General features: G+C 52.7%; 2 protein-coding genes and 1 long non-coding RNA gene across 48 annotated transcripts in view; 2 read left to right on the top strand and 1 right to left on the bottom strand.

Moving 5' to 3' along the window:
- The window catches only part of CAMK2G (calcium/calmodulin dependent protein kinase II gamma), a 57,441-nt gene extending 47,957 nt beyond the window's left edge, over positions 1-9,484 (top strand). For 15 of the 40 annotated variants that reach the window (XM_084993150.1, XM_084993149.1, XM_021072113.2 and 12 more), the window contains 6 exons: positions 1,359-1,407; positions 2,593-2,706; positions 4,677-4,752; positions 5,080-5,174; positions 6,632-6,876; positions 7,471-9,484. In XM_084993150.1, the coding sequence (XP_084849276.1) occupies positions 1,359-1,407; positions 2,593-2,706; positions 4,677-4,752; positions 5,080-5,174; positions 6,632-6,864 (567 nt within the window). In that variant the 3' untranslated portion in view covers positions 6,865-6,876; positions 7,471-9,484. 40 annotated transcript variants of the gene reach the window in all.
- LOC146396884 (uncharacterized) lies at positions 542-10,722 on the bottom strand. The gene is made up of 3 exons (XR_014828162.1): positions 10,566-10,722; positions 9,012-9,298; positions 542-8,180 (listed from the first exon to the last, which is right to left on the bottom strand). It is a non-coding gene; the product is annotated as an uncharacterized LOC146396884 (long non-coding RNA).
- Positions 9,871-18,577, top strand: NDST2 (N-deacetylase and N-sulfotransferase 2). Of its 7 annotated transcripts, none has more exons than XR_001301015.3 (16): positions 9,871-10,223; positions 10,877-10,970; positions 12,386-12,422; positions 12,510-13,854; positions 14,051-14,138; positions 14,441-14,595; positions 14,781-14,966; positions 15,264-15,392; positions 15,522-15,704; positions 15,798-15,894; positions 16,551-16,674; positions 16,797-16,971; positions 17,179-17,229; positions 17,407-17,561; positions 17,757-17,859; positions 17,954-18,577. XR_001301015.3 is itself a non-coding variant. In XM_005671114.4 (16 exons), the coding sequence occupies exons 4-16, from the start codon at positions 12,850-12,852 to the stop codon at positions 18,077-18,079; spliced, it is 2,652 nt and encodes an 883-aa protein (XP_005671171.1). In that variant the 5' UTR covers positions 9,871-10,223; positions 10,877-10,970; positions 12,386-12,422; positions 12,510-12,849; the 3' UTR covers positions 18,080-18,577. The 7 variants fall into 7 exon arrangements, 4 of the variants coding, with proteins under 4 accessions (XP_005671171.1, XP_084853503.1, XP_084853505.1 ...); XR_014828146.1 differs by having other exon boundaries at positions 10,877-11,006; XM_005671114.4 differs by having other exon boundaries at positions 17,179-17,349; positions 17,452-17,561.
- Positions 18,578-18,665: the final 88 nt, after the last annotated feature.

The raw sequence follows: 18,665 nt of genomic DNA, 5'->3' as shown, positions 1-18,665 counted from the left end.
GTAAATGTTAGCTAGAAAAGCAGAGGGAAGAGTATAACCAGGAGTTCCTGTTGTGGCTCAGCAGTAACGAACCTGACTAATATCTATGAGGACTTGGGTTTGATCCCTGGCCTCGCTCAGTGGGTTAAGGATCCAGCACTGCCATGAGCAGTGGTGTAGGTTGCAGATGTGGCTCGGATCCCATGTTTCTGTGGCTGAAGTGTAGGCCAGCAGCTGCAGCTACAATTTGACCCCTAGCCTGGGAACTTCCATATGCCATGGGTGTGGCCCTAAAAAAAAAAAAAAAAGTATAATCAAACCCAAGAGCATTCATTCTCCATTGCCTCTCCCTTTATGCCCTCAATAACTTTGTCTTTTATTTTCACTATCATTAGTAAATATTTATTGAGTCCAGACCATCCATAGTTCTGGTTTATAGAGGTGACAAGGTGAAATTCCTCTCCACAGGTGAAAGGGAGGCAGGTAATAAAGCAGAAACCAAATAAATAAGATAAAATCCAGTAGTGATAAGTGTTACGAAGAAAATGACCCAAAGCAAATAAGAGAGTGAATAGGGCCTTTAATTAAGTGGTCAGGGAAGAACCTCCCTCAGGAGTTAATATTTGAGCTAAAAACTAAATGACTGGAAGGTGACCGCCAGGCCGATGCTGGAACAGAGTGCCCTAGACAGAGGCAATGCAAGGGCCAGAGCTGGGCATGGATACGAGACTGAAGAAATCCAGGCTCAGAGCATGGTGAGCAAGGGCGAGAGTGGCAGGAAGGTGGTGAAGTTGGAGGGGCAGGAAGGATCTGCTCTGTAGGACTTGACAGAGCTGTTGGAAGTTCTTAGCAGGGGGAGTAATGGAGGCTGATTTACACTTTGAAAAACTGGCCATGTTATAGGCAAGAACTTGGGAGAGGAGGCAGGTGTAGAAGCAGGGAGACCCGGCAGCCGTGGTAGTAGTTCAGGTGCCAGAGGTTGGTATCTTGGACTCGGGGTTGGGGTCATATATTTGATGAGAAGAGGTAAGACACGCAATGGATTTTGGAGGTAAAACTGTCAGGTTTGATATTAGACTGGATAATTGAGATATGAGGGAAACCGAGAAAGAAAACAATGAACATAAAATCAAACCTAGACAATGACTAAGTTTTAGCCTGAGTAACTGGATAAATGATACAGGTACGGAGTTGGTGGAAACTGGGGAGGGTGTTTGGGGATCTGGAGTGGTCTAAGAGTCACATGGCAAGGGCGGCTATAGAGCCTCTGAGTTTTCCTTGCAGCTCCCGTAGGAGCACATATTCTGCTTTTGTTCTGCTTGGCTCCTCTGGTTTCCAAGGGCCTGAATGTATAGAAACTTGTTCTTTTTGGCCTACAGGGCTCCACAGAGAGCTGCAATACCACCACAGAAGATGAGGACCTTAAAGGTAGGTGCCGACCCTTGGTGGGGAAGGGGCCCCAGCAGTGTCCCCAGCGCCTGGGCTCCAGTGGGGCCCCTGCTTCATCTGCCCTCAGAACTGAGATTTGTGGCTCCTTATACCCCAAGAGAGGGTTTGGCATAAAAGCCTACTTTCCATGGGCCAAGGTACGAGGCCCTTGTCTGCTGTTGCTGGGCTGGGAAAGAGGCTTCTCTTCTTTGGCCATGTCTAGGATAGCCAAACTCAGGCTTCTCCTGAGCCTCTCCAGGCCCAGAGCTCAAAGAACTGTGCCTGCTGTCGCTGCTGCTGCGGCTGTGACATCCCGCAGAAGTAGCCTACAGATGTCATGAGCCATTAGTAGGGTGACCAGTCGTCCCCACTTCCCCAGGACTGAGGTGATTCTCAGGATGTGGAAATTTTGGTTTTAAAACCAACAGAGCCCTGGACATAGTGGGATGGGTTGGTCACTCTCATCACAAAGCCTTGGCGTGAATGAGAATCAGAACCACATGTGGCCATGTCCCAGTGGTCCTGTGAGGACCACCAGCTTAAGCTTGGAACCGGCCGGAGTGCCAGGGGGTATGCCATGGCACAGCAGGCCAGACCCCTGAGAATCTGTGTCCTGCTCTTTGGTTTGGCCTCCTAGTAATGCTCCCTTTGCCTTCAGTAAGTGACCTTAGGTCAGGATCTCAGAAAAGTTGGAGGTATGTTGCAGGACAGAGCTGAGGGAGCATGCCCAGAGGCAATAAGAGAGTAACAAAGCTTTGGTAATCAGAATAAAAAAAAACAAGCCTAAATGTATAAGGCAGTGAAGAAGTGCCTCCAGGGCTGCTGGGATTAAGGTCAGATCATTTCACTTTGGGGGATGCTGGCCGAGTAAGCAGCTCCTCCACACCTGGGCTCTTAACCTTGTAGCCTTGCCCTCTAGAACACCTTTCCCAGGAGCAGGGATCCCTGTACAGGCTGTTTGAAGGCTCCTCCGGAGGCCACAAACCCAGGTCTGTGCCCCTTCCTGGGGCTGTCAGCTGGCAGAGGCGGTGGCATGGGACGTGGTCCAGTGTCCACAGTCCGAGGCATCGTCTGCCCGGCTCTTCAGTGCCACGGGCTCGGGTCCTGTCCAGCTTGCTCGCTCACCTGCCTTGTTCTGTTTGTTTTGGCTGCTCTGCCTTGCCCTGCCCTGCCCTGGCTGGCTAGCTGCCCCGCTCCGCACTGGGAATGGCAGCTCGGTGCCTGAAGGACGGAGCTCCCGGGACAGAACAGCCCCCTCTGCAGGCATGCAGCCCCAGCCTTCTCTCTGCTCCTCAGCCAGTAAGTGTGAGGGAGGCACATTCTGGCTTCCATCCCCCTGGCTCGTCCTGAAGCCCCTCAGGGATTCCCCCCAGAGCTGGCAGCCCAGCGCAGCTGTCCATCTAGTCAGCTTTGGGAGCTCAGCCTCTGCTGGGTGGGGGAGCGATTGGAGGTTAAGACCAGGCAGGGGTCCTTGAGATGGACTCAGAGACATGAAGAGGAGTAGGGGGGAAGAACAGGGCTAGGGGGAAGGAGTAGGAAGCCCAAGGGATTGCAGGGAGCTTGGCCCTGGCACTGAGCCAGGAAGAAAGGCGGACTCAGGAGTCGGGTCCAAGCGGGTGGGGGTGGGGAGGGTGGGGGTGAAATTGCCATGGTCCAGAAACCATGTCAGGATGTGGTGCTGCTCGAGGCTCAGCATAATACCGTATTAAGAGCTTGGGGTGAGACAGACCAGACTTGAAATCCAGCTACATTACCCTCAGAAATGTGTAAAGTTAAGTTTAACCTCCCAGAGCTACAGTTGCCTTATCTGTAAAGTGGGAATAAAATGGCTCCTATCTCATAGCATTGTTATGAAAACCAAATAGGATATCCTGCTGGGTTACTAGTAGCTTGTATTTATATTTTCAGTTATGTTTTTGTAGAGGATGCCTTTGTCTGCTTCTTTTCCTCCTACAACCCATCCTTTTAGAGTATCTAAACACGATCCTCTTCACCCAGAGGGCCCCAGTCAGGTCCTGCAGATGGGTTTGGTGGGGATGGAGAGGTTGTGTGTGTGTGTGTGTGTGTGTGTGTGTTTGCGTGTGTGTTTGCACGCACTCGCATCCCTGCTTGCCTCGAGAAAGTGGATAGAGCTCCAGGGTTCCTCACCTGCTGCTCACTCACCTAGAGCTGCCCCCTGATGGTGCTAAGGGCTATGGAGCCCCCTCCTGGCTGTACCTTTGGCTGCACTGCCCTCTCCCAGCGGTGCCCCTTGGCTGTGCTCTTCTAATGCTCACATTTGTCTTGCAGCCTCTTGCTCCAGTGAGGAAAGGCTTGTGGCCTGGGCCAGCCTGGGGCTCCAGTCAGGGTTAGCCCAAGCTCAGTGGAGCCCTCCCTTACCCTGGTGGTGGCCTCTGCTAACAGTGGTGCTCCCTGTAAGTGAGCTGCCCCTGAGAGCAAGATGTCACCAGCAGTCCCTTGGCTTGGGACTTGGGGGGTGGGGCGCTCTCAGGGCACCAGCTCTGCCTGCCTGTCAGTCTGAGCCTTGTCTTGGATTTCCTAAGGGACACATCCTGGCTTGAGAGCTGGTATGAGATTTACAGCTTTTCCAAGGCTTGTCCAGGGTAAATGGAGCTGTGTCTCTGGTGAGAGGCTCCATTTAAAAAAGAGTGTTTATGGTTCTAAGACCCTTTATCCCAGAAAAGCCCTGTGGAGGAGATGAGCAGAAGAGAATTAAGCATCCATCCCACGGCTCTGTTCATCTTTGGAGCCCTCATCCCTGGCTAGATTTTGCTCTCAGGCTGGCTGTCACCCAGGGCTAAGTTCTGGCCACTGAGTGAAGGCTGGGAGGTGGGGGTAATTGAGACCTGACTGAGCCCCTTCAGGTGAGAGAAGTATGTGGGTGGTGGAAACAGGGGATGCTCCTTTGAGAGGCTGAACCTGCTGGGGATGGGATGCACAGACTGAGGGCGGAATATTCAGTGTGTCAGGGTCTTCAGCAGTGAAAGACAGAAAAGTTTCCTGCATCCTAGTTGTTGATGGAGAGGGAGGCACAGGCCAAGAACCATAAGGTGGGCTTCAGGAGGAGAGGGTCATTAGCTCTGCAGACAACAGAGGGGGACTGGAGAGAAAAGGGGGACTCACTCCTCCTGCAAGAGGCTTAAAGACAGAAGAGGGATGTCTTTGTCAAAGAGATCACAGGGGATTCGCTGAAGGACAGGGGAGGGCTTTCTGTCACTTGGGAGATCCCCAGTCTCACACAGGTAAATTGCTGGATTTTCCCCCCACAGTGCGAAAACAGGAGATCATTAAGATCACAGAACAGCTGATTGAGGCCATCAACAATGGGGACTTTGAGGCCTACACGTGAGTAGAGACCTAGTTCCTTGAGTCCCAGGTCATCTCGCCAGGACTTCCCTCCTCCCCCAATGCAGCTAGGACCCGGGGAAAAAAGAAGGCGGGCCTTGGGTATCTGAGTTAAACACCAGGCCCCTAGTCTGGGAGCCCTTCCAGGTAGACATCAGTGATGGAGCCCACCTCTGGTGTCCTGGCCAAGGGTTGAAAGGGCAGAGCCAAGCGGTTCAGCAGGTGGGGCCCTAAGATCCCAGCCATGGGATCAAGCCTCGTCCACAGGAAGAAAAACAAGTAATTCCCATAGAAGACTGATGGGCTGCTTTTTCTTTTTCCCTACAGGAAGATTTGTGATCCAGGCCTCACCTCCTTTGAGCCTGAGGCCCTTGGTAACCTGGTGGAAGGGATGGATTTCCATAAGTTTTACTTTGAGAATCGTGAGTGGGTTCGTGCTGCTGAGATACTCCTGCCTGCCCCTCACCCCCTGCTTGCTCGCCTTCTCCTCTTCCCCATTGCCCGCGTTTCCCTTACTGACCTGCCTGCCACACCCTGGGCTGTGTGCTTGCTTCCTTGTGCCCAGAGGATGGTCTTAAACTGTACCTTTGAAGGCCCTCCTCCAGCCCCGTGTGCCCCTCCATCCTGCAGCTGCCCCTCAGCAATGCCAGTTGCCATGATCAGGGTCACTGTATTGCTTTAAGACTCACCTCTTTCCAAGATGCTGGGAAACCATTTGTGGTTAGGTTGAGGTGATCTCAACGAGTCATGATGAAGCTCTGTGTCCGCAGGTTTTCACAATAGAGGAAATTAAAACCAGGATAAGAATGTGCAAGCGAGTAGCAGGGCACTGTGGGTGATCGTGAGATCAGAAGCTGTGGCTAGGGTCCTCCTCCTGGCCACGCAGGGAGACGGGAGGCCCAGCTGGGGCTGGGGTTTGGGGGGGTACCCTCTGGACAGTCCCTGCAAGTCCCAGAGGATAAAGAAGCTGACCCATCACCTCCCAGCTTTCTCTCCACTCTCTAAGACCATCCTCCTCCTCATTTTTTTCTCATCTTTTGCACTTTATTCTGGGCCTTCCCCATCCTGCCCTTTTATTTCCTCACTCTTTTCTCTACTAACTACCATCCTCTCCATGTCTCAGTTTCACCTAGGTTAGCTAAGTAATTGTTAGCCAGGAGCAATTCCAGAGTTTGTAGACGCTCCCTGGAAGGTCTCACGTAGCCCCTGACATTAGAATTGAACTGAAACGTGAATCTCAATATATGCAACACAAGGCACGGTGTTTGCTGGGATAATGCAATCCCTCTTCTTTTGGTTCCCCCACTAGAGAATCCTGGGAACCCTGGGGAATATACTGAGCTTGGTGCCTTAGTGATCTTTTTTAAACTTTGGACCTTTTAAAATCAGCAATCAGTTTTAACTATTTTAAGTTCTTGACTTTGCTCTACAGCCCTAATTATGGACAAACCAATCCTCATGAAAGCTCAACTCGCCTAACAGTAGAAAGATCATCATAGGCTTCCATTAAGATGGTCCTGAGTTCAAATATTGTGTGATTTGGGCAAATTACTTCACTTCCTTGAGCCTATTTCCTCATCTTATAATGAAGAAAATAATACTGACCAAGGAATATAGCTTATACGTGTAAACCCCCCAGCACAATGCCGGATTAAAATAGTAGCTGCTATTACCATTTTTCCCTACCTTTCTCTTCCTTTTGAATAACCAAGACTAATCTGATGGGATTTCCTGGCCTCTGGAAGGTATACAGGGGACTTGGAGACTCCACAATGGTTGCAAGAGAGAGACAGACTTGGGAAGTGCGGGCTGGGAGGAAAATGCCAGTGCCCAGGCCTGACACCCTCCTACCTACCCCACCCTACCCTGCTCCCTACAGTCTTATCCAAGAACAGCAAGCCCATCCACACCACCATCCTGAACCCGCATGTCCACGTGATCGGAGAGGACGCAGCTTGCATCGCCTATATCCGCCTCACCCAGTACATCGATGGGCAGGGTCGGCCTCGCACCAGCCAGTCGGAGGAGACCCGGGTCTGGCACCGCCGGGATGGCAAGTGGCTCAATGTCCACTACCACTGCTCAGGGGCCCCTGCCGCACCGCTGCAGTGAGCTCAGCCACAGGTGCACCTGGTTGGGGGGCACAGGGCGCTGGGACAAGTGGGGGCAGGGAAGGAAGAAGAGGGTGAGAGGAAGCACCTGGGGAGGATATATGGGCCATCCCAGAAAAGTAGCAAAGGCTGTGGACAGAGAGTGTGTGTGTGTGTGGGGGGGGGGTGGATAATAAGTTATACTCTGAAATCAAACACACTTGGGTCTGACCCCATGCCTCCAAATGCAGTGACCTCAGACAGATTACTTCCTAAGCCTCACTTTCCTCGGGTGTCAAAAGAGGGAAGGAGTGGTGCCCCCCTCCTTCATTGCTGTGAGAATTAAATAAGATACAGCAATCATGAGACAATGTTATGTTTAAATACCAGCTTTCAGAGTTCCCTGGTGGCTCAGTTGGTTACGGCTCAGGTCATTGCTGTGGTGTAGGTTCAATCCCTGGCCACAGCTGTGGCAAAAAAAAAAGGAAAGAAAGTAAATACTAGCCTCTCCCCCATTCTCCACCTTCTCAGGTTCTCAGGCAGACTTAGCCAGGTGTGGCGTGTGTTTAAGTCTTGGGAACTCATCTGTGTCTGTATTGTCCTCTGTTCTGTTACCACGTCTTGACAGGGGCATAAGGAGATCCCAGCCGGAGGTCAAACCTTCGCAGCCAGTGGCTCTGGAGGGCCTGAGCGACAGTGGCAGTTCTGTTCGTTTGAGGTTTAAAACAATTAAATTACAAAGCGGCAGCAGCCAATGCACGCCCCTGCATGCAGCCCTCCCGCCCGCCCTTCGTGTCTGTCTCTGCTGTACCGAGGTGTTTTTTACATTTAAGGAAAAAAAAAAAAAAAAAAAAAGATTGTTTTAAAAAAAAATGGGATCCATACCATGATGCGTTTTAAAACCACCGATAGCCCTTGGACTAGCAAGAAGGCAGGAGTTTGTGTGATGCCCATCCTGGCACAAGCACTGGGCTCACCCACCAGCCCTGAAGAGGTGAGCTCAACCTCTGGCCTCCATGGACTCGGGGGGCCAGGCAAAGACTGACAGAGCTTTGGGGGCTGTGATGTGATTGCAGCCCCTGAGGTGGCCTGCCCGCCCCAGGTCTAGGAATGGACTTCTTCAGAATTTGTATACGCACCTAGAATGAGGCTGATGAGAAGAACATCGTGGCCATCAGACCTACTTGGGAGAGAACTCAGAGCTCCCAGCCTGCTGTGGAGGCAGCTGAAAAGCAGTGGCCTCAGGACTGAGAAGCAGTGGCCCGGACGTTGCTGTACTGTACCATGTAGTGTAGAAGGGAAGAGAATTGGTGCTGCAGAAGTGTGTCCGCTACGAAGCTGATGAGAAACCTCGTGTTAGTCTGACATGCACTCACTTACTCATCCATTTCTATAGGATGCACAATGCACGTGGGCCCTGATATAGAGGCCCAATCCTTGCAGCTGGGAAGTGGGAGGGGTTGCCGCTTTGCTTCGTGTTTGTTTTCTTATAACTTAGCAAGGAGAGAGCCAGGCCTTGGTCTCGGCTCCCGCTGCTGCCCTTGGCAGTTCTGTTTCTGTGCTGATTCGGACCATCTTTGTCTTGCCTTTTCACAGTGGTGGTCCCTGTGCCGACCCTCATCTGGGCCTGGGCCCTCTGCCAAGTGGGATGGGAGGAGTAAGGCAGTGGGATTGAGTTGATGGTTGTTTCTATGCATTCAGGCTGCCCTCAGGGGTGCCTCCCTCCTTACTCTTCCCGTCCTGCACGCCCATCTCTTTTCCTGTCTTTGAGATTGACCTGACTACTCTGGCAAGAAGAGGAGGTGTCCTCTTTAAAGAGGCGTCTCTTTACTGACCACCTGAAGTACAGACTTATTGCTGGACAGTCTGCATGGGCATCACCCCCACCCTCACCTGCATGTACCCAAAAGAGATGTCCAGAGCCAAGGCTCCTACATTCATTGTCCCTCTCTGTGCTCAAGGAGTTCCATTCCAGGAGGGAAAAATTTATGCTTTAAGCAGATAGCAGAGAAGATAATGGAGGAGCAATTGGTCATGGCCTTGGTTCCCCCCAAAACAACTGTGCAGACCTGTCTGCACTATTGGGGGAAAAGATGGGTAGACCCTAGCTCCCCGGACTGCCTTAAGGAAGCACAGGAGCTGGGGGAAGAGGCAAAGCTACAGGTTTACCTTGGAGCCAGCTGAGAAGAGAGCAGACTTATAGGTGCTGGTGCTTGGATTTAGCCAGGCTCCTCGGAGCACCTCCTGCATGCCCCAGTCCCTGGGCCCCTTACTGCCCTGCAGCCTGCAGTACCAGCACGCAGACACCTTCACCACAGGGTTTGGTTTTGCTGGCTTGAAGACAAATGGTCTTAGAGTTCATTAAGACCCATAGCTTCATATGGCTGCTCCAGCCCCACTTCTTAAGCATTCTTACTCCTCTTCTGGGGCTAATGTCAGCATCTATAGACAATAGACTATTAAAAAAAAAAAAAAACACCTTTTAAACAGGAAATGGAAGGCATTTGATGCAGAATTTTTGCATGACGACATAGAAATAATTTAAAAATAGTGTTTGTTCTGAATGTTGGTAGACCCTTCATAGCTTTGTTACAATGAAACCTTGAACTGAAGATATTTAATAAAATAACCTTTAAACAGTCCATGGTGTTACTGCTGTTGGAGGCTTAAGGCCAGAGGCTTAGATTTTAGCAGCCTGGGTTACAAGGTTTCAGGTGGAGAGATGTACTTTCTCCCACTCCTTTTGTGCCCATTTAAGAATTAATCTTCCTCATAAATTCATCAGCCTCCAATCAGTCCCCCCAGCCGCTGAAGCGAGTTTGGGGTGGAGGGAAGAACTTGGGCCCTTAGGGACTGAGCTCCGGGTCTCGCCCCGCCCCCAGGCCCCGCCGGCATCCAGGACCGACCCCGCCCCCCCGCCCCGTCCCTCAGTGGGCCGGCCCGGCTCCCCCCCTCAGCCGGGCGGAGTGGAAGAACCCGCACCCTCGGCCCGCCCCTGCACCCAGAGACGCGGCGCCCGACGCTCGCCAGACTGTGCCACCGCGCAGGGAGGAGGGGGGCGCTTCTGCCGGCGGCGCGCAGAGCCTGCTGTATCTGAGGCGGCGGCTCGGCCGAGCGCTGCGGAACACCGTTCGGCGGCCCCGCACCTCGGCCGCGCGGCTGCCAGGCCCGGAGGCGGCAGGGACCCGAACGGGGCCGCTAGCGGCAGCGCGCCGCCTCCCCCCCGGTGGGAGCGGTGGTTGGGCCCGGCTGCGGCAGAGCGTTCGCTCGGAGATGGCGGAGCCGCCGCGACGCGGCCCGAGGCCCCGAGAGCAGGGAAGCCGGGCAGCCCCGGGACGTGGCGGAGCCCGGGGACAGCGGGGACGCCGCCCAGTCCGCCGGGTGAGACGCCCTTGGGAAGACCCCCCCCCCCGCCCCTCTCAGAGTGTGGCCCCCACCCACGGTCCCCGCACTTCTACCCTCACAGACTTCCCTCACCGTGGCCACCAAAACCTCCCGCAGGGGCGTCCCGGGCGGCCCCTCGGGGCGGCCCGCGTTCCCCTCCCCCTGTCCCTCCCGCCGGCCGGCCCTGGTAGTGGCCTCATTCCTGTCTGCTCGTCCCCTCAGCACGGGGCTCCTCCTCCCCTCGGGGCTCTCCTGCCCCGATGTCACCGCTGACTCTAGTCCGCGCGCGCCCCTTGCCCTTTCCCCTTCAACGCTCCACGCCCGACTCTCCATACCCACCTGTGACCGCGTGTTCCCCCCCCGGCAGGTCCCTCCATCCGTAGCCCCCATGTGCCCGCCCTCTACGCCCACGGCGCTGCTCTGTCCCCCTCCTCCCGCGGCATCCGCGCCGCTGGTCTCCACCGTGGGCCCCACACCCCCCGGCCTCCCCAGCCCCCACCTCCGCTGCTTTCCGTCGAACCTCCCGCTGCTGCGCACACGTTCAGCACCTTTCTGCGCGGTGGTCCCGCTTCGGTATTTAGCATTCCACCTCACAGCCTCCCCCAATACTTTCTCTGCACCCCTTCCCTAAATATTGCTTCTTCTTCTAGGTCCGAAGCTAAAATGCAGTGGTTAAGAGCAGGGCTGAACCTTGACAGGCCTGACTTTGCATCCCAGTTCCTCCACTGAGCTGTGTGATCCTGGGCAAGTTACTTAACTTCTCTGGACCTCAAATTACTGGCATGTAAAATGGGGATAAAAAGAGTATCTACCTCTTACTTACCTTTTAAGGCTAGTGTAAGCATTAAATCTATGGAAAGCTCTTATAAGACTGTCTGGCAAAGAGTAAGCCCTCAGTAAATGTTAACTATTATTCTTAACATTATGGGTGATACACCCCCGGTATCTACTTCCCCACAGTGACTTCTGACTATTGTGTTTGCTCCAGAGTTTCCTCTTAGGATTCACCCCCCTCCCTGTCACCATTTTGATCCTCTCTCAGTTCTCCTTTCATGCTGATTGGTTTTACCCAGGCCAGAGGTGAACTATTTTTAAATTTGTGTCTCTCGATTGTGAAGGACCCTATCTCTGCTGAATCGTGCTGAGATGTATAGTCATGGGGTAGGTGACAGAGATTGCAGCCACTTGCTTTACCAGGAGAGGCCAAGGTAAGGCCTCTAGAAGCAGTCTATCTATTTAAGGAAAGGAGTCTCCAAAATTAGGTCTCCTTAAAACTACTTTCTGATCATAGTGTTCTTAAATCGTCTCTCTGTTATCAGTTGGATACTACTTCAGCTCCTGTTGCTCTCTCTCAACCTGCCTCACTCAGTTGGCTCTGTTTTTGTAACAGGACTCATGTCTCTCCAGGCTAGCTCAGAACCCTTCTGAGCTGTTAAGAGATGAGGGGATAGAACCACTTAGGCGAAGTTAGGAAGGAGAACTGGACTGGATAGGGAGAGAGACTCTGAACTCAGCTCTGTAGTTTTCCTGAGATGCCAGTGATGTGGCTTGCTCCAGGGCTACATTTTTACCACCCCTCCTGACACTAGCACAGGTCACATTTTTACTACCTCTCCTGACACTAGCACAGGTGAGGTAAAGGGCGTGGATGCGTAATTTTTCACAAGCAATGGAAAAGAGAATGTCCAAGTTCTGGGTTTCGAAGGTAGTAGAATGATTAGCCAGCACCATTTCTCTTTCGTCTTTAATTCCCCCATCATATTGTCCACTGACTGCAAGTTCGTTAGTGCTGTTAAGCTTGTGATGTCAGGTTTGATAGATGAGGAAGATTAACAGACACATGAGTTTCCTCTTATCTGATATTTCGTTGGAGCGCAGGACTTTTGGGGCTTTCCGTCCCTTTGCAGGAAAACCAAAGTTCCTGCTGGCTAGCCAACTGCTCGGTCACAGCCTAGAAGCTCTTTTCAGGGCAGGTTTGTTTTCAGCCTCCTGGGCTATTTGGCCTCTTGTTGATGGGAGATTTGTTCCCATCAACAAGTCTTGGATACTCTGCTTCATTTCTCAGCTTAGCGCAGGAAGAGAATTTAGACAGTATTCTAAGAAAGGGAACAGGCTGTGAAGCAATGGTATGAGACTCAGATTGTGTTGTTCTTTTACAGGAGCTTTTCTTTGGAGAACAAATCTTGTGAGCAGGAGGTAAGCGAGATGGGGTGAAGAGGGGAATGGATTAACAACACAGTTTCGAGGAAAGAAGTAACCCACCGATTTCTCTCTCTCTCGCAGATAGTGAGGCAGAGACTGTGAACGTTGCTGACCTCTGGTGTGAGGAGCTCAGCCAGGACCAAAGGTGGAGCCTGGCTAGATTTGCATCCTGAAGCCATGGGCCAGTGGGCCATGGTGACTTGAGATCAGTGGACTCTGTCCAGTTGCCCCTTGTTGCCCCTTCTACCTCCCCTGCCCTATACTAAGGGGACTCGTTTCCACCTCCTCAGGGAACTGACCCTGCGGGAATCCCTTTCCCCTCGTTTCACTTCCTTCCACCCTCCCAAGAGAGCCTCAGCCCACAGAACTCCTACCTCCCATCCCCTGAGGTGGTCCCCATCCCTGCCTCACCTCCCCCGCCATGCTCAAGCTGTGGAAGGTGGTACGCCCAGCTCGGCAGCTGGAACTGCACCGCCTCATACTGCTGCTGATTGTTTTCAGTCTGGGCTCCATGGGCTTCTTGGCTTACTACGTATCCACCAGCCCCAAGGCCAAGGAACCATTGCCCCTGCCCTTGGGAGACTGCAGCAGTGGGGGGGCAGCTGGTCCTGGCCCTGTACGGCCTCCAGTCCCACCCCGGCCCCCCAGGCCTCCAGAGACAACTCGAACTGAACCCGTGGTCCTTGTGTTTGTGGAGAGTGCATACTCGCAGCTGGGGCAGGAGATTGTGGCCATCTTGGAGTCTAGTCGTTTTCGTTATAGCACTGAGCTGGCACCTGGCCGAGGGGACATGCCCACACTAACTGATCATACCCGTGGCCGGTATGTCTTGGTCATTTATGAGAACTTGCTCAAGTATGTCAACCTGGATGCCTGGAGTCGGGAACTGCTGGACCGGTACTGCGTGGAGTATGGTGTGGGCATCATTGGCTTTTTCCGAGCCCATGAGCATAGCTTGCTGAGTGCCCAGCTCAAAGGCTTTCCCCTTTTCTTGCATTCAAACTTGGGGCTCCGGGACTACCAAGTGAATCCTTCTGCCCCACTACTGCATCTCACACGTCCCAGCCGCCTGGAGCCTGGGCCACTGCCTGGTGATGACTGGACCATCTTCCAATCCAATCATAGCACATATGAACCAGTGCTTCTTGCCAGCCTTCGGCCAGCTGAGCCCCCTGTGCCAGGACCAGTGCCCCGCCGGGCCCGGCTTCCTACTGTGGTACAAGACCTGGGGCTTCATGATGGCATCCAGCGGGTGCTTTTTGGCCACGGCCTCTCCTTCTGGCTCCACAAATTGGTTTTCGTCGATGCTGTTGCATACCTCACTGGCAAGCGCCTCTGCCTGGACCTTGACCGTTACATCTTGGTGGACATCGATGACATCTTTGTGGGCAAGGAAGGTACCCGCATGAAGGTGGCTGATGTTGAGGTCAGTCTTTCTCCTGATTCAGATTTCTTTCCTTAGAAGCTGTTTCAAGCTCTGTCCTATCAGACTCCCTTCTTTGATTCTAACTTGTCATAGGTAATGCTCCCTGCCCTTTCCAGGCAAGAAGAATGCTCCTTCTCATTTTTCTCTTGCTTAGTCTGCTCTCTCCTGATTTCTCATGTCTCTGTACTCTTCCCAGGCTCTGTTGACCACCCAGAACAAGCTCAGGACCTTAGTCCCCAACTTCACCTTCAACCTGGGCTTCTCGGGCAAGTTCTATCATACTGGTGAGCTTATTCCCTGGCTCCTTCAGCATGTCGATCTTAGTTTGATCTGTCCCTTCACTGTCCTTCCTCCTGGGCAGACAAGTTGGAAAAATGGGGCAAGATTTGGGGTCAGGATGCTGTGAATAGCTAGCAGTGGGCGTGACATTTAGGTGAACATAGGTGGCTGGAGGGCAGGTTGGCAATGGGGAAAAGAGTCCCCAGTGGGTGGAGGTCAGCAATGTTGTCCCGAGACCTGTTGTTACAGAACGAGGGAGGGCACAGGGACTGACTGGCTGTGGTCAGTGGTCAGTGTGTGGTCATAGGGACAGAGGAGGAGGATGCAGGGGACGACATGCTGCTGAAGCACCGCCAGGAGTTTTGGTGGTTCCCCCACATGTGGAGTCACATGCAGCCACACCTGTTCCACAATCGCTCCGTGCTGGCTGACCAGATGAGGCTCAACAAACAGTTCGCTTTGGTGAGACCCTTGGATCTCTTCCCCAAACTTTTTCCCAGAGATAATGCTTCCTTTTCAACCTCCCCCTAATGGGGTACCCTATCCCCACCCTTTCTATTTTTCTTTGTGTGGAGGCATCCCCACCCTCTTTACCCTCTACTCCCCAAACCTCGCCAGGTCCTGGTGAGAGTCTATGCCATTCCCAGGAGCATGGGATTCCCACGGATCTGGGGTATGCTGTGGCCCCCCACCACTCCGGCGTGTACCCCATCCACACACAGCTCTATGAGGCCTGGAAATCTGTGTGGGGCATCCAGGTGACCAGCACTGAGGAGTATCCCCATCTCCGCCCAGCCCGCTACCGCCGTGGCTTCATTCACAATGGCATTATGGTGAGGGACTCCTAACAAAAACTGGCATCAAACTCCCACATTTGGACAGCCCCCAAGCTGCATCGTCCAAGTTCATCCACATAATAGGGGGTAGGGGGGTGAAATGTCATAACTCTCTTAGCGAGAGCTTTATTGCTGTAACTTCAGAGTCCTCTTTGTAGAGGGACTCCTAATGCCTCAGGTCTTTTGTCCTCCTACTGCCCAGGGACTTCTAATGCCTCAGGTCTTTTGTCCTTCATCTACATCTCATTCTGCCTTTCAAATCTCATCTATTACTGTTTGTTCTTTTCCTTTCAGGTGCTGCCACGGCAGACATGTGGCCTCTTCACTCACACAATCTTCTATAATGAGTATCCTGGAGGCTCTCGTGAACTAGATCGGAGCATCCGAGGTGGAGAACTCTTTCTGACAGTGCTGCTTAATCCGGTAAGGTGCTGAGAGGAAGCGCTAGAAAATTGGAGTCAGGATGTTTGCAGGCTGGGACTTTTGTTTACCAGGCTCACCTCTGAAGTGGGGTAGGTTCTCCACATCTTACACACAGACACCTCCTTTCAGATCAGCATCTTTATGACCCATCTGTCTAATTATGGAAATGATCGGCTGGGCCTGTACACATTTGAGAGCCTGGTGCGCTTTCTCCAGTGCTGGACACGGCTGCGCCTGCAGACCCTTCCTCCTGTCCCTCTTGCACGAAAGTACTTTGACCTCTTCCCTCAAGAGCGAAGCCCTCTTTGGCAGGTACAGATGGAGCTCAGGCTGACCTAGAGACATGATGGTGGTGGGGGTTGAAGAAAAATTTGGCCTTCTCTTGATTTTTGGCCTCACTTTCAGAATCCCTGTGATGACAAGAGGCACAAAGATATCTGGTCGAAGGAGAAAACCTGTGATCGGCTCCCCAAGTTCCTCATTGTGGGACCCCAGAAGACAGGTGAATCATCCTTAGCCAGCTTCTGTTGCCTTGCCTTAAATCCAAAGAATTCTTTGGCCAAGGAACTCCCTTCTCATACTCACCCCTCATTAATCCATTCCCTTGAGTGATTCTTAACCTGGTTGTGTATCAGAAACACCTGTGGAGTTTGTTTAACGATCCACAGGTAATTCTGGTGCACAAAGCTGAGAACCACCATTTTAACCCTTCCCTGGGCTGCTCTCAGACTTTGCCTCAGTCGCTCTAGTTTGGCCAAAGGGTATTGTACTACCCAGAGTGGTTATTTTCTTACATCTTTCAAGCTCTGTTGTGTTTTTTTTTGTTTTGTTTTATTTTGTGTCTTTTTGCCTTTTCTAGGGCCACACCCGCAGCATATGGAGGTTCCCAGGCTAGGGGTCCAGTCGGAGCCGTAGCCGCTGGCCTACGCCAGAGCCGTGGCAACGCAACGCGGGATCTGAGCCACGTCTGTGACCTGCACCACAGCTCAGGGCAACGCCTGATCATTAACCCACTGAGCAAGGCCAGGGATCAAACCTGCAACCTCATGGTTCCTAGCCGGAGTCGTTAACCATTGAGTCACGTCAGGAACTCCCCTCAAGCTCTGTTGTTGAGCTGGATTCTCTCCCACAATGGCCTGGTCTTTCTCTCCCATTTAGGAACCACGGCTATTCACTTTTTCCTGAGCCTGCACCCAGCTGTGACTAGCAGCTTCCCAAGCCCCAGCACCTTTGAGGAGATTCAGTTCTTCAACGGCCCCAATTACCACAAGGGCATTGACTGGTGAGACCTGCAGTGCTTCTCAGAACACTCTCTTCCCCTAAAATACCCCATTCCATCTTCCACCTGCACAGACATCTGGCCCTTTCACATTGCCAAGTTTCTGCCTCTCTACTGCTTCCTAGGTACATGGATTTCTTCCCTGTTCCTTCTAATGCCAGCACTGACTTCCTGTTTGAAAAAAGTGCCACCTACTTTGACTCAGAGGTTGTACCACGGCGGGGGGCTGCTCTCCTGCCACGAGCCAAGATCATCACTGTGCTCACCAACCCTGCTGATAGGGCCTACTCCTGGTACCAGGTGAGCCTGAGGCTAGGGCCACATTAGAACTTGAGCTTGGTGGTCACTGCTGGAGAGACAGAAAGCAGCGAAGATAGGGGAACAAAACTAGTGCCTTGGGGAGAAACTAAACTAGTGCCTATTCTGTCTGTTAATCAGACCAAGAGTAAGGGCAGAATAATTCTGTCAAGTTGCCAATCCCTTCCCTTCCTATTCCTTGTCCTTCAGCACCAGCGAGCACATGGAGACCCAGTCGCTCTGAACTATACCTTCTACCAGGTGATTTCAGCCTCCTCCCAGGCCCCTCTAGCACTCCGCTCCCTGCAAAACCGTTGTCTTGTCCCTGGCTACTATTCCACCCATCTGCAACGCTGGCTGACTTACTACCCCTCTGGACAGGTACAGCTCCCAATAGCCCTCATTGGGGTCCCCTTCCCCTCCTCTTCCTTTGCCCAGAGGCTTCTAAGGAATACACAGGGAACCACATCCCTGTCCCTTTAGTTGCTGATTGTGGATGGCCAAGAGCTGCGTACCAATCCAGCTGCCTCAATGGAAAGCATCCAGAAGTTCCTGGGTATCACACCCTTTCTGAACTACACACGGACCCTCAGGTGGGAGAGCATGACTCAGGGGAGGATGACTCTGGGGGAAATGGGGAAGCAGGTTGACCCTGTCTGTTTGGAAGAGACCTGGATTTACCTGGTCTTGCAAGGAGAGACATGTCCCTGTGGGCTGGGAGAGGCAGTGTACATTTATGGGGCCTGGTTTTCTTTTCTGCTACCTACTGGCTTCTTCCTGTTGAGCAGGTTTGATGAAGATAAAGGATTCTGGTGCCAGGGACTGGAAGGTGGCAAGACTCGTTGTCTAGGCAAGAGCAAAGGCCGGAGGTACCCAGATATGGACACTGAGGTAAGTAAAGCCAGGGGTCGAGTATCCCTCTCCACTTTAAGATCTGATCGTGTCCTACTCCTCAGCACTTCTGACTTCATTTTTCTCCTGTTAGTCTCGCCTTTTCCTTACGGATTTTTTCCGGAACCACAATTTGGAGCTGTCAAAGCTGCTGAGCCGGCTTGGCCAGCCAGTGCCCTCATGGCTTCGGGAAGAACTGCAGCATTCCAGTCTGGGCTGATGTACCAGCCTCTCTCATACCAGCAAAAGCCCCCTGCTTCCTTAGGGGCAAGCCCAGAGCAGGGCCCACAAGGGGCATCAGAGTGGCCTGGCCCCTCCCCCTTCTACCTCAGTGGCCTCCAGGCCTGGGATGGCTGAGAAGGGAAGGGCATCCCTTTCCCATAGCTCTGGGGTTTAATAAAGGGGCTTCCCTTGATACCCCACAACATGGTACTAGGCACCTTTGGCCCATGGTAGGTGGGGGTAATGACAGGGTCCAGGCAGGATGCAGAGGCATGTATTAATCCAGTGATTTCCCTCTTCATCTCCAGCAGTGTATCCATCTGTACTGGCTATGGGAGGGACCCCCTTACTGTGGGATCAATGGGATCTACCTGTGGCCTGGCCTCACTAACGTCATTCACATTGAATGGGAATGAGGTCGGACAGTGGCTCATAGAGCTGAGTATGAGCCCTAGCTATGGGCTAAAAATTACCTTAATAAACATCCTTATTTTTCTGTTTTGTCTGCCTCACTGATGTGGGGGAAACCTAGAATAAAGCAAGCATCACACTTTTCCTCTGCCCCAGTTCAAGGTTCATTCACA

The sequence above is a fragment of the Sus scrofa genome, chromosome 14 (genome assembly GCF_054392235.1).
Source record: "Sus scrofa isolate SSC_HxYL_T2T_F1_AM1 chromosome 14, Sscrofa_HxYL_maternal_Yorkshire_Landrace_v2.0, whole genome shotgun sequence".
Classification (NCBI taxonomy): Eukaryota; Metazoa; Chordata; class Mammalia; order Artiodactyla; family Suidae; genus Sus; species Sus scrofa.
Note: the sequence above shows the minus strand (reverse complement) of the source record. Positions and strands in the feature narration are given on the sequence as shown.